The sequence below is a fragment of the Nothoprocta perdicaria genome, unplaced genomic scaffold (genome assembly GCF_003342845.1).
Source record: "Nothoprocta perdicaria isolate Ctin4 unplaced genomic scaffold, notPer1 scaffold_212, whole genome shotgun sequence".
Lineage (NCBI taxonomy): Eukaryota > Metazoa > Chordata > Aves > Tinamiformes > Tinamidae > Nothoprocta > Nothoprocta perdicaria.
This window is the reverse complement of record NW_020455339.1, coordinates 1,015,638-1,034,170: the sequence shown is the minus strand read 5'-3', so window position 1 is coordinate 1,034,170 and position 18,533 is coordinate 1,015,638. Positions and strand designations below refer to the sequence as shown.

General features: G+C 41.8%; 1 protein-coding gene across 1 annotated transcript; it reads right to left on the bottom strand.

Annotated features, from left to right (window-relative positions):
- Positions 1-4,380: 4,380 nt before the first annotated feature.
- On the bottom strand, positions 4,381-11,411 carry CREG1 (cellular repressor of E1A stimulated genes 1). Its single transcript, XM_026038557.1, has 4 exons — positions 11,088-11,411; positions 8,539-8,658; positions 6,033-6,220; positions 4,381-5,383 (listed from the first exon to the last, which is right to left on the bottom strand). The coding sequence occupies exons 1-3, from the start codon at positions 11,358-11,360 to the stop codon at positions 6,035-6,037; spliced, it is 579 nt and encodes a 192-aa protein (XP_025894342.1). The 5' UTR covers positions 11,361-11,411; the 3' UTR covers positions 4,381-5,383; positions 6,033-6,034.
- Between the last annotated feature and the right edge of the window lie 7,122 nt (positions 11,412-18,533).

Here is an 18,533-nt window from a genome sequence, read left to right as displayed (position 1 = left end):
GGTTTTTTTTCAATTATTGCTATTTCTTAYCCCTAAATGCTTAATTTCAGTCTAGAAAAAAAGTTACTTTGTAATATTGGGCAGTGTTTAATAGGTTTTATTGGCATAATATACTACAAAAAAACTAAGCATCTTGATTTTTTATATAATATACATGCTTATGTACTTGATTACATACATACAAGTCAATAACTTTTGAAAGCCTCATATTTGCATATGTGCATATACATATACAACTTCTACAWATTCTCTTCATGGCTTTGTCACATACCCTGTGTTTGTGGTTACTAGAAGTCATCTTGTTTTTAAAAATACTCCTYTCAGCTAGAAATGCTGAGATGACCCATAAATAGTTTATAAGAATCCTGCAACGCTCAGGTCTATTTACATTTGTATAGAGTGGAAAAGGGGGRTGGTTGAGACAAAATGGGTAAGGTTACAACTTGAGTCAAACCCAGCATAAAACAGTTTGAGAGCTTTGTGGGTGCAGTGACAGCCCGCTGAGGTTGAGGGAGAGACTCCCTGCTCTCAACAGTACCTGCAGGAGTTGTTGGATGTGCCACCGTAACTGCAACATCTGTTGTGTTTGAGCTAGAGAAACTACGTGCAGAAGTGAGCCTAGCAGCTGCTAAGGAGTGAGTGACAAAGAGGAAACTGGGAGCTGTTAAGGCTTTCAATCAATAATATGAAAATACAGAGAGAAAAATAAAAAGAGAAGCATCACCACAGTAACTGTGCCCTTGAATAAAATGAAAAACATCCAAAAGAATATGAAATTGAATCCCTTCAGATATTAACTGCAGGCTTGGTCTCAATCAACCAAAAGACTCTAAGCTGCTTTGCAACCCGCACAATTAGTGACGTCCAATTTCTTTAAAAATAAAAGGTCTTCTGTACTTCTAGTGTCTCCATAGTACTCCTGTTCATACACTCAGTGTTCCTGTTCTTACGACTCCAAATAACCATTCACAATCTCAGGCTAACTAGCAATTAGCTGGTACTCTACCAGCTGATTAGCCAGCTGACTACTGCCTACATAAACAGAGCTGAGACGTGATCATCTTTTCCTGAATGAGACATTACCTGGGTTGTGCATCCTCTGCTGAGTCACCACTTTTCATGACATGTATAGGAATTTTGTAGCTTCAAGGTTGCTACCAGTTTCAGATCTGAATCCAACTGAAAATAAGCATGGGAACTGACAGGAACAAGTGCTCACAGTTACTACATATGTCTTATTTCCACAGAAAAACAGGATGTTTTCTGTAGCCAGAATAAATGAGCCTTATGCTCTAACCTTATTACTGTAATATTCAAGACAAATTCTCCTTATAAACACTCAAAAAGCCTTGAGGTCAACTATGAGACTTCTGCATTAGAAGTTTATGGACTCAACATCCCTACAGGGAAAACAAACAAACAAACAAAACCAATTGTTTTGGAGCCACAAGGACCAGCTGCTTTGCCAGGGAAGATGAGCTGGGAGCAACAGCCGGACAGGTGGGACAGTGGCCGCACCAGTGTTCCCATGGTATCTGAACAAGAAGAGCAGGTCCAGTGACAGGAACCAGCGTCAACCCCAATCTAGTGAGCACCAGACAAGGCCACAGTAGCGGGGCAGGTCTGAGCTCAAGGCAGCAGGATCGAGGTAAGGCAAGTGCCAAAGGCGTGAGCTCCAACGCGGCTCCTAGGCCGAGAGGAGCAGCCCAGCAGAAGGCTTCTCCCAGCTGACTCTCACAACCTGGCTCTTTCCCAGCCCTCTGACCCAAAGTCAGGGGAGCGCTCATGGTCTGGACAATAATTTAAACAAGAGGTAATCGTGACTGAGTCCTATTCTAAACATTACATGCTACTTTTTTCCTAGCTGAAGACTGTGCTTCCATGCTACTGGTTCAAACCATCCAAGTCTGGCAGAAGATTAATTAGCTGTTGGATGCTCAGTTCTTATTAATCATAACTGGATGTTTTAGTCCGTGCAAAAAATGAGCATAAGTTGAAGCATCTTCAAGCCAGCTAACAATTTTGGCTTGGATTCTTTGAATTAGTAAGTATTGAAAGAAAGAAAAAAAAAACTGAATTCAGAGGTGCTTTTCTGGGTCAAGATTGCAAGGCTTTTTATACCTATCTCAATTTCCTCTACTAGTTTTTTATTATTATTATTTTAAAAACATTTAAATCATTTTCATGGGCTTTACCTCYGAGCACTTCATAGTACAAAAAGATTACAAAGCACTAAGAGAATGATTAATGCTTCTTTTTAGCAGCTAGCCAATTGCTATGTTTACAGATAAAAGCATTCAGAATATAAAGCACTGCAGAAAAAGAATCTGTAAGTATAATCACACAGTTCTCCACTATTTTCGAGTTATGATAAATTCAATATTCAATTTTATGTATTAAGCATCTAATAATCTGAATCTAAGTCTATGGCGCCCTCCTGTGGTCAATAATAATAAAAGCAATTTTTAATTTTTTTCTAGATTCAGTGTGTTATCCACAGGAAAAAAAAAACGTTAAAAAACTGCATTTACTAGACTTTTATCATAAACATACCTTAAGAAACAGTAGTACTAACTTTTCTGATTTATGTGGAAGTTCTGAGTGTTTTTTGAGGTGCTAGTACTCTGATAGTGTTCAGCAATTTCTATTTTTGTGTTAACATCACAGATATACCTTATCTAAGAAATTAATTCTGGATTAATTCTGGAACTGGATTTTAAAACACAAGCTCTGCTCCACAATGCTGTATTCTATAATGAGGTAGCATGTTGCAAGAATCCATTTGATATAAATATTACACTGAAATACAAAAGAAGAAAACAGAAACGTGAAAGCATGGACACAAGCAAGTTAATGAAGATGAGCAGCAGACAAAAACGTGACTCTGTAGTTAAGAGTGCCAGGAGAAGGTTATCCAATTAGATTCCCCAGCTAAAAACATCCTGTGACTTAGCAAGTTACCTAACTTCGCCCCATGCCTCAGATTCTTCCCTATCAATGGGGACAATTAACTCCCTGGCTCCGGTGAGCGACTTCATGGCTGTTCAGAAGATGCTCCACGACGTCAGGCAGGCCACGGTAGAGAACGCGTGCTATCAGAAAGCAGAGCACTGATCCATTGTTTCCAACTAAATTAATTTCCTATCTTTTTTATTCTAAGCCAAAATATTAGGAAAAAAGGCAAGATGCTCAAAAATGAATTTCTGAATGAACCTAACACTGACAAAGACAAGACCAGGGAGAGGAAAGGAAGGGAAGAGAAGGAGAACTCGAGCAAAATCTAATGATAAGCTAATGATGCTAACACTGTCATTGAACTTTTCACAACTRTTACTAAGGGAGGAAAAGATAGATGCTCAGTGTGATTGATGAGGCAAGTTGCTTTATATTCGACTCATACWTAATGAAAATCTTTTCTTCCAAATGTACAACAAAATGCATAGCTAACAATTCCAGATCGGACTTCTCTGATTAACCCCGTACATGCAGCTAGACCATTTTGTTGTCACTTTCCAAAAGCAGCGCCTGGCTGAGGTCCTCACACATTCATTAAAGTAATGGTTCAGTAATGAGATTTGAATTATCTAAAATTGTTCCAATCAAATCAACTTAAGTAGCATCTACTTCAGATGGATTTAAAAAAACAAAAACACACAATCTATCATAAAATACKGAGGAACTTGTACAAGCAGAACATCAAATACTACACAGCTACCATGGAGAAGACAAGAGGCAGCCTTATTTTGAACCTAATGCTCAATTAAATGAAGGAGATTCTTTAATTAAAGTTGTGGATTTATTTTTGAGCAATATGATCATATGTTTTTATTAGCATCTTAAAGAGATACTTGAAAACAATATCCAAGGTTTAGATTTACATGAAAGAAATATATGTAACCTATGATTCTTGTGCAAATGTTTATACTGGATGCAGATRTTAAAAAGGTATATAAACAGTCAGAAGAATGTATATAAACATACAAAAATATGTTTAAGCACAGTCAGATCTGAGAACAGGAAAATATTTGCATAAAGGTATTTGATCCAGGCTTTTATAGATGTAGAAGCCTCGGCCAGAATAAATAATTAAACAAGCCTGCCTCATCTTCATTTTCAAGAAATATGGTGTTGCTATTTTATGTTCCATGTCAAAGTGTTAGAAGCAGAAAAGAAAGTGAAGCAAAAAGATGCTTATTTCAACCACTAATGAAAACCCAGTTGTAGTGAGGTAGTTTCTCCATGTACTCTAGCAAGCATGTAAGACTCCAGAGCAATAACAAAACCTCTGAATATATTGCATGTGTTAGAAAGAGTGAGGGAGGGAAGAARTATTCTTGAATGTGCATTAAATAATGCCCAACAACACAAGTCACAAAAATATTTTATTTTAATAAAAGCCCAGTATCATTAGTCTCACACCTCATAAGTTACAGAGTTACACACAATGCATACAGGTGTCTCCACCTTTAAGGATCACATCAGTACCATAAGATCACTTGTGTTTCAACAACTGTTCTACTTCTATAAAAATATTCTGTGATTTCATGTTTAATTTCAGTGTTATCTATGCAGCAAAAAAATGTTTCCCATATTGCAAACTTAGTTGTTCCTAAACTACTTACAAAGTTCTGTCCAGGATGTGTTTAATAATAAGTACCTTTTATTTCTCTTTTGCGGAGGATGAAAATATAGTAAATTGCTTTAAAAATACATTCAAAAAATCCTTCCATTTGAGATAAGTAGGAATATAAAATGTAATTATGATACTAAGAAATACAGATTTGATCTGACCAATTTCACTGTTCTACATATGAATCTACTACTAAGGCATCCGAATTCTTACATTCTTACTCAGTTAGCTAGGTAATACTTGCTCRTGGTGAAATCAACTTAATCAGTCAAAATCACTTTTGGCTAATTGTGAACTTAGCACTTGGGTGTGCTAAAACAAACTGGTATTTTAAAAAGAATGAAAAATGAGTGTACCTGCAAACATATATGATTTAACTAAGGCATTGAAAAGTGCAAAACTGGACTAATCCTTCAGCTTCCAGTAAACACAGCCTTTCTGAATGCAGGCTGTAAGCAGACAGATCATAACTACAGAATCAAGTCCAATAAGTAAAATAAAGTTATGGCTTGTGCATAAAGATCTGTGAGTATGACATGATTCAAGCTGTGCTAGTCACTGAAAATTAACATTTGCTTCACATGAGTTATTCAAGCTCATTATTAATGCAGGATTTTGTTGTTGTTATGTTTTTTTTTTTTCTTTTGCATTATTAATTCAGCTCTACAATACGTAGAAAAGATAAAGCTTTCATGAAAGAGTCAGCCAAAGCAATTCATTTGTATATCAGCATCACCCAGGATCTTCCTCAACCTACAAGGAGTAAGAATAAAAATGAAAGTGTGTTAATTGAAGTAAAATGTATTTGAAATATTTGAAGACTTAGTTTTATACAGATAATAGAACTGAATTACTCTACACTTCAATACCATGCTGATTCAAGTGTAATTTTAAACTTGTTTGAAAGTTTTATACAATATTGCAATAACAATCCTATTGATGAAACTTTATAAATGCTAAATATTCTCACCATTTTTAACTCATAGGACAAAAAATCATCTTTCTTGCAATTAATCAAAATGCAGCAAAGTGAACTCTCGAAAAGTCTTTCCGCTGAAGAAATTATATTTAAGTTGACACACAAATACAAATCTTTGATTTTCAATTTATGATATATGCTTACTATATAAGATTTTTTAACTAGATAGGTCCTCTACTCAGATATACCAAGATTTCAGATACTGCATTTCTTACTTAGGGAAAATACATAAACTCTGTGTGTGTGTGTGTGTGTGTGTGTGTGTGTGTGTGTGTCTATATACATATATATGTGTGTATATCTATCTATCTATATGTATGTATAAAAAGATGATACATGCAGTGAGCAGTGTCCCTGCGGAAAAAGTTTTAAAGTTTCCAACCACAACAAAAACTGAACATGCAACAAACTTCAAGTACTTACTACTAAGGCTTGACACTGAAATATTCTTCTGGTGTCACAATTTTCAATCCACCAAAGTAGTCCAGAACCCAAATATTGGTGATGTTGAATTTGGCAAAGAACCAGTTGTGATCCTTAGGCCAACTTTCCATCTCAGGGTGGCGACTGAATAATGCTTTTTTGGCTAAGCCCACTTCTGAATCATTCACCTGAACAACAACCAGCAAAAGACTACATTAAGATAAAATTGCACAAAGATGAATTTTAGCTAAAACCCACTGCTGACTGCAGCGTGCTCTCTGCAGTTTAGCTATGCCCCATTCCAAAGGACTTATTACTATGGCAGAGTTTGTTTACCTTCAGAGAGAGCTCCAGCAAACACTCCAAAATAGTTGCTTTTAATGTCAAAATCAAAAGGATGCACTTTAAAGTAAGCATGAGCAAGGAAGTACTTCATCAAAAATGAGTTCTACTACTTAGATGGAGACACATGTAAACTGATAGATTTAGGAGCAATAATAATTCTTGTCTAGTATAAAGAGTAGATCCATCCTGATACTGACCTGTGTGAARCAGCATGGGTAAAACCACACTCTATTTTGCTCAAGTATTATTTTACAGAAGAAAATTACACAAGTCCACGGAAAGGATCTTAAAAAGGATATGCATAGGTCTTGCTACAGAAACAATGCCCCTCTCTTTCTTGGTCTCTCTTGCTAAAGTGATAAACTATCCAAAGAGTGAGGAGCAGAACTCTGTTTTTAATTACTTAAGAGGATTCTGGCATAAATAACACATCAGATTTAGTCAGATTMCATTTATGAGGACAGGAACGTTCATGCAGAACTGTGTCTTCAAAGCTTTTTTTTTTTTTTTTGATGCAAGTTTTCATAAGATGTGACTGGGAAGTTGTTCTTGGAGAAAGAATTTCTTCACCAATGTTCTCCATATTTTTCAGGACTAAAATGTGCACAGTTTGACTACTCAAATAAAAAATGGTGGAAAAAAATAAGGCCTTGATTTAAGTGCTTAGGCAGGAATGGCAATCAAGTGAAATAAAAACTAAGTAACAGCTGAGAACCAGGACTATAGAGTGTTTTACTCTCTATCCTAATGTTGGTAGAGGTATAATGGCTATATATATATATATATATATATATATATATGGCAAGCTAAGACAGGCTCTGCAACTCAATAAACAGCAGAAAGGTACAACATGACCTTGGGTATTATTTGAAATACCAAATGTCAAAAGAGAAGTAGCGGATCCCTGCTACCAGCTTGCAATGCTGTATCTTATGTATAATTTTATCTGCTCGCTCAAAGAGATACCAAAAAGCTCAAAGGGTCTTTAGATGCTTATACATACCCACACACAGTGTGAAATAGCTGAAAATCCATAGAGAACAACAACTAAGAGGTGTGACAGCACTTAGTACAATGTGCAAATGGGAGGAAGTGGACAAGCTGTTCTCACTGGTGGCCAGCGATAGGACAAGGGGTAATGGCCACAAGCTGAAACACAAGAAGTTCTGTCTCCAGGTGAGGAGCAACTTCTTTACTGTTAGGGTGACAGAGCAGTGGCACAAGCTGCCCAGGGAGGTTGTGGAGTCTCCTACTCTGGAGGTCTTCAAAACCCGCCTGGATGCCGCCCTGTGCCACATGCTGTAGGTGTGCCTGCTTGAGCAGGAAGGTTGGACTAGATGATCTCTAGAGGTCCCTTCCAACCTTAAATATTCTGTGAATCTGTGAATCTGTTGAAGGGTTAAATCAACAGGTTTGAGTTCTGGATATGATACAAGAGAAACTAATCACCATCAGTAATGAGATTGTTTATTTTAAATGTGATAGCAATTAAAGGATTGCTAGACTGTAATATTTAAATATCTAACATGTGAAAACAACAAATAAGAATCCAGGCCATCACATGAGACTAATGATGATTAATCCTCATCCTCTGTCACCATCCTCAATAATGGGATTAAGATGTCAGATAAACACTATACACAGTTCTAGATGCCATTCTAAATGTCTTCTAAGGGACAAAGCAAGTTTGAAGCAATACTGCGCTGGCAGGAACCCTGCCATGTACTGCAATACACCTTTCTGCCTCTACTACCCTAACTGTGTAGCTCAGATTCATAGTTACTTGAATAAAGTTTTGGAAGCACAGCTGCCAAACTGGATGGGCCAAATGACTGAACTGACAGATAGGACAAGAAAACCTCCACAATGCTTCTCTCCCAGAGAACTTGTCTTGAATATTATAGTTCCTAAATCAGTCTAGAGGAATTAGGAAGACTTAATTGCAGTATCTTCCTCCCAAGTGCCTTGCTAAAGATGCTTCAGCAGAACTCTTGCTACAATCACATGGTTACTTCATTTCCTTGTGCAAGCTGTGAACTAGCCTTCTGGTGTCGTGGCACGTAGATTCACCATAAATATTCTAACAGTTTTGTTCTTCTTTCACTTAACAATACCGTTCTACACATGCAATCTTGTCCTGTGTCAACTTTCAGCTGCTTACCTTTACAATAGTGCCACAGAAGATGATGTGGGCACAGAGAGGATTCTGGGGATCATATTTATGCTTCCTGCAGTACGGAGTCTGTGCCAAAGACACAGTTAAGGAGGCATTCGAATTGATCTAAAATACAAAGTGAGATAAATAGGTTGATAGTAAGGCATTTCCAAAAAAAAAAAAAAAAAAAAAAGTGATATCCATCACGATATTTTCAGCTTTTGATACTTTTTTTCAGAAATACTTATAAAAAGAACAAAACTATCATTTTTTCCTAATTATATCTGAAAAACCTACGAAGATGAGCTCTGAATCTAAAAGAAAAGTTTCTAAGTGAATTAAAGTTTGATACGATAAAATGCAAATCTCTCAAAGAAAGCATTCTTTAAAACCCCAAATTCGACACACAATCTAGTTATTTCACATTCAAATATATATTTGATATTCAAACATATTTTTGATATATTTGATGTACGATATATCAAAGATATATTCCAATTAAAATACAGGGCTATAGAGAAAAAGATTCAGTGAAACTCATTATGTTAATTCAAGCAGAAGGACCAAGTATTATTAAAGGCAACCAACTAGCTGTCGCAACTGCGAATGAAAGTATTCAATTAGCAGTGCCTCCCCCAAAACAAACATTCAACAACAGAAAAAGCCATCCCTCCATCCCCAATCAGTCAACATTCTTGACATTCAAAGTGAACTTTAGAAACTAAGTTTAAAAAACCTTCAGTATTTGAGAAAGGCACCAAACTTGAAGAATAAAGAGTTTTTATCTATTTGATTGTACTAAAACTTCCTTGGAGACCATAATAAGCTTGAAAACTATTTGCCCAAAACAGTTTTGCCTGCTGCAGAATGGCACATACTTAAATTCATTCTTTCCCAACACGGAAAGTTCCTATGCTTTGGAAAATTCCATTAAAAGAGCTCATTTTGTAAGTTACGTGTGCACTCTGCCCTATACCATTGAATGTAGGAAGCAAAAGCTGTCATATGACTCACAGCACAGACAGGAAGTTGCCTAACTACAAAAACGCTGATTCATCATTATTCAGCATTTCTCCTATCAGAAGTCTCTTTCCATTTGACTGTTTATGTCCTGCAGAATATAAATCTGTTGATTTATGTTGCTGGAAAGCAATCCGTGGGAAAATATTTATTTTTGCAGGACTATTTTTATATCTGAAAACAGAGGGTAGTAGATAAGGAAGACAAAGACATACAACACAAGACAAATTAGGTTCTCTACACCATTTAGATACACAAATAAACAATTTCGAAGGAAAAAAACTAAAAGCTCAGTGAGAGAAAAAACAAAGGGGTTTACATTAAAAGAAATTCTGAAAAAAAAAAGAAATCTCTTACTAAGTTTTGTGCACATTTGTTTTAATAATACTGTAGTAGTTACTAGAAGCATCTCTTTAATAAAGGATGCAGATAATCACTGTCTCTCTTTTAAGTCAATTTTCTCCTGACCACAGACAAGCAAAAGAGCTCAGGCACGGACCAATTACGCAAACTTAGCACATTGGTGTGTCCTTCTTTTGCTGTGCATCTGTTTTACCAGTAAACTCCAGGGATTTAATTACTACTTCTTCAGTATGAGAATTCCTTTTGCTCCTGCCCTACACTACCAATTTCCAGTCCTCCAGTCCCTTTTTTTTTTTTTTTTTCCCATTAACTTCTCCTTTTCATTTTCTCTGTATAAGGGTTCTTTGGCCCCTTGTCTCTCTGTTTAGGGCTCCTCTTGAAACTTCAGCTATTTTCTTTACTGGAGCACTACTCAGGAGACGAGACTTTCTGGACCAGGACCAGCAGGAGATTCCCAGGGCTACTGTGTATCAAAACAGAAAGCACCACTTCAGATTTAGATTCTCAAAGACTAATAATTCTCTGCAGAGCTCTCAAATGAAGTGGCATTCATGGAAAGGTTGTTAGCACCCTTATGTTGCCTGTATAAAATGCTGATGAAGATCCTGACCCACACAACAATATTCCAACCAAGATTTTCTACTGAGACAAAAATGCACAAGTGACCATGACAAATATTTTCAAAATAAAAGTTTTAAGTATCTTATACTGGTTTATCTATTATTATTCCCAATCAGCATATACCATTTTCAGACTGAATTTTGTAAAGACATTATACGACTATTAAATGCCGATGCATCTCACCAGATACTATAATTCTACTCTCAAATATAATGCTAAGAAAAGTCTGGAGATGGTGACAGGTAGGTATGGGGACTGAGCAGGCCTGGAGTGCACAGACACACTGGATCCAAGGTAGCTTCCTCCCCACCGGCGGGGTGCCCGCAAAGGGGATGTGACCCAGCAACAGGCAGGCAAGGAGAAACCGCAGAGCTCGGCGCTCGTGCCCTGGCTCTTGCTGGCGAATGGCACGTGCAAAGTCACCTTCTCACCTCGTCCCCAGCCCTCATCCTCGCGCGTGTGGCCACGACACACGCAGCGCAGGGGTCCCCCCCCCGTCCCTGCGTCTTCCCCTCCGAGGCCCCAGCCCTGCTCCAGCGGCGCCCGCTCACCTCCAGGTCCTGCACGGAGATCTCCAGGTCGGTGAGGTAGAGGTAAGGGACGCCGCTGCCGCCGTGCGGCCCGGGGGGGCCGTCGCTGAGGGAGAAGATGTTGGCGAAGGGGCGGCCGCGCAGCCCCTCCTGCGTGGAGAGGGTGGCCAGCGCGCCCCAGTCGCAGGTGTGCAGCACGAAGCGCGCCATGCGCGCCGCCTCCTCGGGCGCCGGGATGGTCCCGCGGGCCGCCAGCGGCAGCGCCGCCGCGCACAGGAGCAGCAACGGCAGCATCGCGAGCCCCGCCGAACGCCAACGGCCGCCAACCGCCACTAACGGCCGCCAACCGCCACCAACCGCCGCCACCTCCAAGGACGGCTCCCGTGCCCCCTGCCCCACGCGGGAGGGGCGGGCCGCTCCACCTTCCGCCAATCGGAACGCCCAGCCCACTCGCCTTCGCCAATGAGCTCATGCGAGTGGGAAATTAGCCTTTCCGATGTCAGCCAATGGAAGCGCTGCACCTGCTTCTTTAGCCAATGAGAGCTGCGGGAAGGCGGGACGAGTCCCAGCAGTTTGCCACCGATGTAAACAACACTTGACAGCTGCCTTCGGCAGGGGGAGGCGGAGTCACTGAACCGGCAGCAGCCAATGGGAGGCCACCACTGGGGCTCTTCACCAATCAGGTTTGGAGAGGCAGGAGGGTCATCGCGCAAGGGCGCCTCGCTCCCGCCGATCGCGCCCGGGAAGGAGCCCGGGCTGTAACGGCCGGGGAGCAACGGCCGGAGGGCAACGGCCCGGGAGCAGCGGCCCGGGAGCAGCGGCCCGGGGCTCCCCCTCGGCCCCGGCGGCGCTGGGGCTAGTGCTGACCTGGCGGGAGCTGCCCCCGAGGCTCCCGGCGCCGCTCTGAAGCGGCCCGTGGAAGTTTGTGCCCGGTCTGTTGGTGCCCAAGTTGGAAGTTGGCAACTTTCGTTGCCACTTCCGATGCTTCTAAAGATTATGTTGTCATCAGGCAGCAGGGAGAATGCTATTTTGTACCAATTTTGGGTATTCCTGGTGTAAATACAGCTGTGGATCACAAAGACTGTAATATGTCATGCTTGGCCTTTTCTCTGCTCTTTTTTTTTGTTTGTTTTCTGTTCAAGCCTCTGACTGAGCTTCATGGCACAGTCATTAGCTATAGGCAGTGATGAATTTCAGTCTAAAAACAGTTGAGATCATGCTGAGAACAAAATATTATCTGCTGTGGGACTCAAGAAATGACCTCACAGCAGAGATAAGGCTGAGCCCTCGAGCACAGATTGCAAAAGCTTTGCCTTTCAATGAACTTTTGCTCCCACATTCACGCGCCCGGGGCAGGGGGGCTGGAAGGTAAAGCTCACCATTCCCAAAGTCCTCCCACCTGAAACTCCCGGAATCCAATGTCATGTACACATTTGACCCCCCAAGAGGAAGATAATGCTGTTGCTCTATCCATTTTATATGGAAGAGGTTCGTATATCGGACAGCAGTATGGATCCCTAGATCGCCCTAGGGGACTCCCTTCTGTTTGATAACTATTGAAGTCCGGACCATGTGGCATTCAGCTGGGGCAGGTCACATATTTACCAGAGGTGCCGAAGGGCTGTGTGCTAAGGCTCCTTCCCCATCAGACAACCAACGTTTTCCCCTCGGCTAAGCGTCAGCCCCCAGGTGCTCCATCATGCAGCAGATGCACATCCAAGCATTGGCCAGGGCCACAGGGCACTCAGGAACATGCACCTGAAGAGGCGCTGGGAATAGTGGGGTGCAGACCAAACGAATAATTTTGCTGGGTTTAATTCAGGAAAGCCGTCTCATCGCGAAGGAAAGTACACCATGCATCCATTGCCTACCATGTATGTACTGTCCTCTTGCGGACAGACAGAATAAAATTGTTTTCTCTGTAATATTCTCCTTGCCTTTGGAGAGTGGGAGGAGTGCCTGACATTCCGTCTAGGGCTGCTGCCTTCTCTTGGCCATATCTGGAGGGATTTAAGCTTTGGTATAATATAACTGAGGGAGGACAGGGATTTTATGTGTGGCTGAGGCAAGTCACACACTTGTCGAGTTGAGAGCTGAACTTGCAGGGAATAGCTCCTCCAATAACACGGGCTATAAAAATGCTTTGGCTTAAATACTGGGCAAGTTACATTTCAGAGCAAAGACCTGAGGTGAAAATAAGGAGAAAAAAAGGAATGAGACATGAGAGGAAAAGAGATTGTGTGCAAAGGGATGCATTTTTACATGTAGGATTGTGTAATATGTTTAGATGAGGGCAGGAGTAGGACAACTCGAAGGGGAAAAGATAGCAGCTGCTCTGTAGAGGTGAAAGGGGTATGGAAGAAAGGGACAAAAGTCATCCAGAGGAAAGGACTTAGAAAAGAGGAAAATGAATGAGGAAGACAAACTGCAACAAACTGTTTCCTTCGAGATTGTGCTAGCTAACATAAACAAAGTGGCATATTGCTTCCTCTTTCTGCTCCCTACAAGCACACGTGCACACACACGTAGAAACAACTTGTTTTTCTTCATTTTCATAGCAGTTCTGCCCTCTGAGAAGACAGGAGGATATTTTCTTGTTTCAGTTAAAGAGACAAGTGGCAGGGTGAGATAGACCAGGGTAAACACATATGAGGGATGAGCGCATAAATGATTGTACAGGGGTGCACAAAACCACGACAGGGAGCAGAGGGGAGGTGTTTGATGGGGTCAGTACAAGAAAGAGGGAATGTCAGGGAGAATAGGCAGAAGGAATCAAGTGCCAGGATGAAGGGAAAGAGGATAAACACAATGAGGGAAGGAAAGTTGGCCGATTTTTGCATAAAACAGAAGAAGGGGGAAAGCTTTTATGTTACACAGTTTACATTTATCAACAGAAAGTGTTTGCAGAGTGTGGCCATCTCCCGTTGGCCAGGCGCAGTGCACATTCCTGGAAGTGCACAGCCCCATCCCGGACTACTCTGTGAAAGGAGATCCCAAATGGATCTTTGGGAGAGCACACAAAATCATCTTACACTTCCCTTGCCACAACTGGGTGAGCCATCCGAACAGCAACATCACATTCCAAGCTTTCCTTGTCTGTCTCTCACGTGTTACCCTGGAAAGGCTCCCACTGGCTTCTCCATGAGCACCCACGAAGGGGTGCTGTTGTCCCGGCCTCATCCCTTGGCGCGCAGCAGCGCAGGGTGCAGCGCAGCCGCTTGCAGGCGCACGGCTCATGGGCGCTCAGGATGGCACAGCATTTGCTGAAGGGAATAGCGTGGGCTCTGTGCTGGGGAGAATTGGGTTTATTATGCTGATTTATTAAGTGTACAGCCTGTACTGACTGAGAAGGCTTGTACTGACGCTGTGCTTTCTGGCTGGGCAGCGCTGGGCAAACCTGCAGGGTGAAGGACAAGGTCTTTACTTCATTGCCCTGAGGCAGTGTGTTATCTGGAGTAAATCTCCAGGCCTCTCTCACTTCCTCAACTAGTTTCAGAGAAAGGAGAAGAGCTCTGTCTGTACTGATGTAAGGAGTTGAGGGACTACTAGAATACTTGTGCAACAAGATCAAGAAACTATTGCTAGCTGCTAGTTCTCCTTTTCAACTTGTGTTCTTGTCTACATTACACAAACAATAAATGTACAGTAATATCTCACCATAGAAAGAGCCACTTTACTCCTTACACAGGGGTTGGCCACTTAATTTCAGCCTGGCTTGCATGCCACAGGCTGGATCTGGAAGCCACGTCTCTGCAGAACGAGCCTTTTAGCCAGAAGCTGTTCAAGGTCTCCATCCAGCTCATGTGTCATCATGCTCTCTCTGCCACCTTTGTAGTATTTTTTTTTTTTTGCCCTGAGCCATCTCTCTCTCTAGATAGTGCAATTGTGGGCTAGGCAAGTTTTCTTTTCAGATACTCAGTTCAACTCTGAGCTGGGCCAGGTTTCCCGTCTAGATGATGTAGGCTGCCCATGAACAGGCCCCCTTTCCTCGCCAGATTACACTTGTGGGCTGTGCAGTCTTGCTGTGAATAGTGCTTGCTCTGTGAGCCAGGAATGCCGCGTCTCAGCATTCAAGTGACAAGTGATTAAAGCGACTTGCTGTTGCGTTTGACAGAAGTAACTGACCTCTGATTCAGCTCTAGCAAAAGCTGAAGCACTCGGTGCTTTGAAGCTGCCAATGCTCAGTGCCAAATGAGATTCACCATGCAAATTGTTTCTAAAAACAAGGGTGAGATATAACAGGCTCCGGAGATATGAGACCTGTCCAACAGTGCAGGGCAACTTCTCTACTATTAGGAAATTGCGCACTACACAGAATGGTGCCAAATGCAGAGAAGTGTTGCATGCTTGTGCATGGCACATTGATTTATTCTTGTTCTCTAAGTTCCCAGTTTAAGTAGCTTGTGAATTCAGCTTCTGCGCCTTTCATTGGCATATTTTTTAAACATTTAATAAAATGAATATAGTGCTGCACTGGCATTCAGCAAAAAACCCTTTTATCTTTTTAACAGCCACCACACAGACATTAGCAATGTAAACTTTCTCCAGGCATAACCTGTTATGGATCAGAAATGGTGTTCAGTTTTCAGTCAGAAAAAAGAGGCTGTTCCCTAAGTCCCTGGCCTATTAAGAGGGCCATCTCTGACACTGATTTCTATGATGTTGAGAGGTGTTCAGTAAGACTGGCCTGAGAACAATACAAACTATGGCTGCATCCAGCACGGATACTAAGGAATTTGTCAGTTCCTGTGTCCTGGATATAGCTACTTATTTCTTTATATTACATTTTGTTGCGTAGCAGTGACTAGTAGAAGAATTATCCAGTTTAAAAAGAGGCTGGCAAAGACTGATGCTGGTAATGTTTGTCCCACCACTGTACAAATACGATGGGATGAAGCCATGCCTTTCGGTACCCCCCTTGTTCTCTGAAGTTTGTTCTCTGAAGTCAAGTGGATCAGCACTTGGCAATAAGAGCTTTCCAAAGAAATCCAAGTGCTTCCAGAGATGACACTAGCCATCTGGACACCACTGACCAGCCGGGTTGCCTGGTGTGAATGAGGATGGTGCATCTCAGACTCTTGCTAAGAGCAGAACTGCTGGGGCAAAGCAACGTAGGTGACACACTCCTCGTACAACACAGCATTTTTCTATGTTTACTCCATTTTAGGGGCAAACTATCGCCCAGCGCTGAGAAGCGAAGAAGCCTGGTTAATTTTTACAGAGCCATGATGTTAGCACTCAGACACAGGCTGGCAAAAGAAAATTCAACCTTTCAGTGCCACCATGCAACACACAGTCTTGCACACTCACTCCAATAAGCTAAAATCACTTAAAACAACTTATAACAATGTCCCTCCGTTAGTTACAGCACCTTTGGTAGCGGGGCTTATCTTTTCATATCAATTCCCAGATGTCTACAATGCCTGGCAGGCAAGCGTGTGTGCGTGTGCGCGCGAGCGCCGATGTGATCCTCAGCCTGCGTCTTTTCAGATGTGCTCAAGTGCAGCTGCAGCTTCAGAGCAAAAAATGTCAATAGTACAAAGCGTTCCAACTGACTTCATTTCCTGCTGATAACTCCCCAAAGAGGAGGGTGAGGCTTAGAGTGTGCGGTGCGAGTTTAATGTTGAGGGGCAAGGGTAGGGTTGGCTGCAGCAGGTATTTCAGAGCACAGTTATTGAAAAGGTGGGTTCAAAAAGCAAGTTTCCCATAGAAAATACTGCTCACATTCACTTCCTGGCACAGGAGAGTTGAGGTATAAACACAACACAAAACAGGATGCTGGCTTTTAGACTTGATTGATCGTTGAAATATAAGGGTTTTTTTTTTCTTTCTGTGGTTACCTATCCCCTTTTTTTCAGTTGAGAATTAAGGTACTTGACTGGGAACAGGAAAGGTTGTGACCGCAATTTTGAGGGGGTCAAAAAAAAACAAGTTGGTAATGGAGGCTGGTTAGTAATAGTATATTTTTGGAAAATGCTTTGAATATTACCAACCAGATACAGATGGATACATGGGCAGAGGCCTCAGGTAGCGGTACTGACTGGCAAGGCCAAATAAATTCTGACCAAACATCTCCAGAAAGACCAGAGATTCAGTCGGTCCTGCAGAGATCCACACCTCCCTCTGCACCTTTTGCCAATCCCCCGTGCTCCCAAACGCTCCCAGATTCAACACCCTCACAGTCACACCCAGATGACATAGCCGTGGGGACACAAATATCTGAGTCAACGTCTCACATAAGAGCCTTTCTTCCCGGAGTGCTCCCTAAGCAAAGAATTGCCATGTCCCTCCTTTCTCTTGATCTAGTATCCTATGGGAGCCCCGTGATGTGTACTTTGCAGCCAAAATGCAGGATAATGCCAGCAAATATTACACAAGGTGCTTCTTTGAATGGCAGAAGGAGTTCAGCTGCCTCTTTTGCAGGCACGCAGGGTGACTGGCCGCCCTGCGCTCTGCCCCACATGCTGCATGTAGCAGGAGCAGCAGCCATGAGGCCTGAAATCAACTTCACGGTCTGATCTCACTTGTACTGAAAAGAATTGTCTGAGGAGCTGCAAAATACAGAGGTCCAAAAAATGCAGTTTATCACTCAGATGAAAGTGCTCCCTGGAAATCTGTTTTGCAGGCACTTGTGATAACTGGATTTCTTTTTCCTGAGCAGAACAGATAATAAACTTCCTGTTTTTTTTTTAAGTACAGACACACATTAGACAATCTCACAGATGCAGCTCTACCTCGAAGACCTGTAAGCAGATATGTTCAGAGATATATGCAGTCATACTCTAGAAGGCCACATTTGTATTTGCACATGTTGCATGAAAAGCTATSAATTCTTCAGTCTTACTTAGTATTTCCTTTGTCACAAGGTTCTTGAAGCATTTTTTTTTCTGATTTTCTGTTTTTCACAACATACRTCTTTGTTCTGTGTGTTCTCTTTGCTTTTTCAGAAAGAAAAAAAAATAATAATCTTTCTTTAGTTTTTAAAGTACTGCGTACCATGCTGGAGCAATGGCATTCGGGCCATTGGTAGAAAGGATTTGTCCTGTGACAAGATACTTTGGTGGGGCAGCCATAACTACCTTTCCTCTAATAATACGGGTGGAACAATATTGTCTCTGAATAGCAATTGCCTTCTTTATAGACTTAAGCAAACAGTTTCCCCTGCAGAGTACAAGTCCTGAAAGAATACAGAAACCACTGAAATAGATCCCAAATAGAATGAAGCAGTTACTGCAGGAAGGTGATTTTCAAGATGTGCTTCATTGCACCGGTCTTGATAAAGAGGCTTGTCACAAATGTCCACAGTGAAATCCTCCTCCTACCTCTGCAACAAGCAAAGCGTGGGCTGTCAGAGCATCCTGCCCTCCCTCCCTCCCTCATCCTGCTCTCATCACTCCTGTTCCTATCCCCTCTCCCAGGTACTGTTATTGGGACTGTAAGAAATCAAGATGATTACCAACCAAGGAA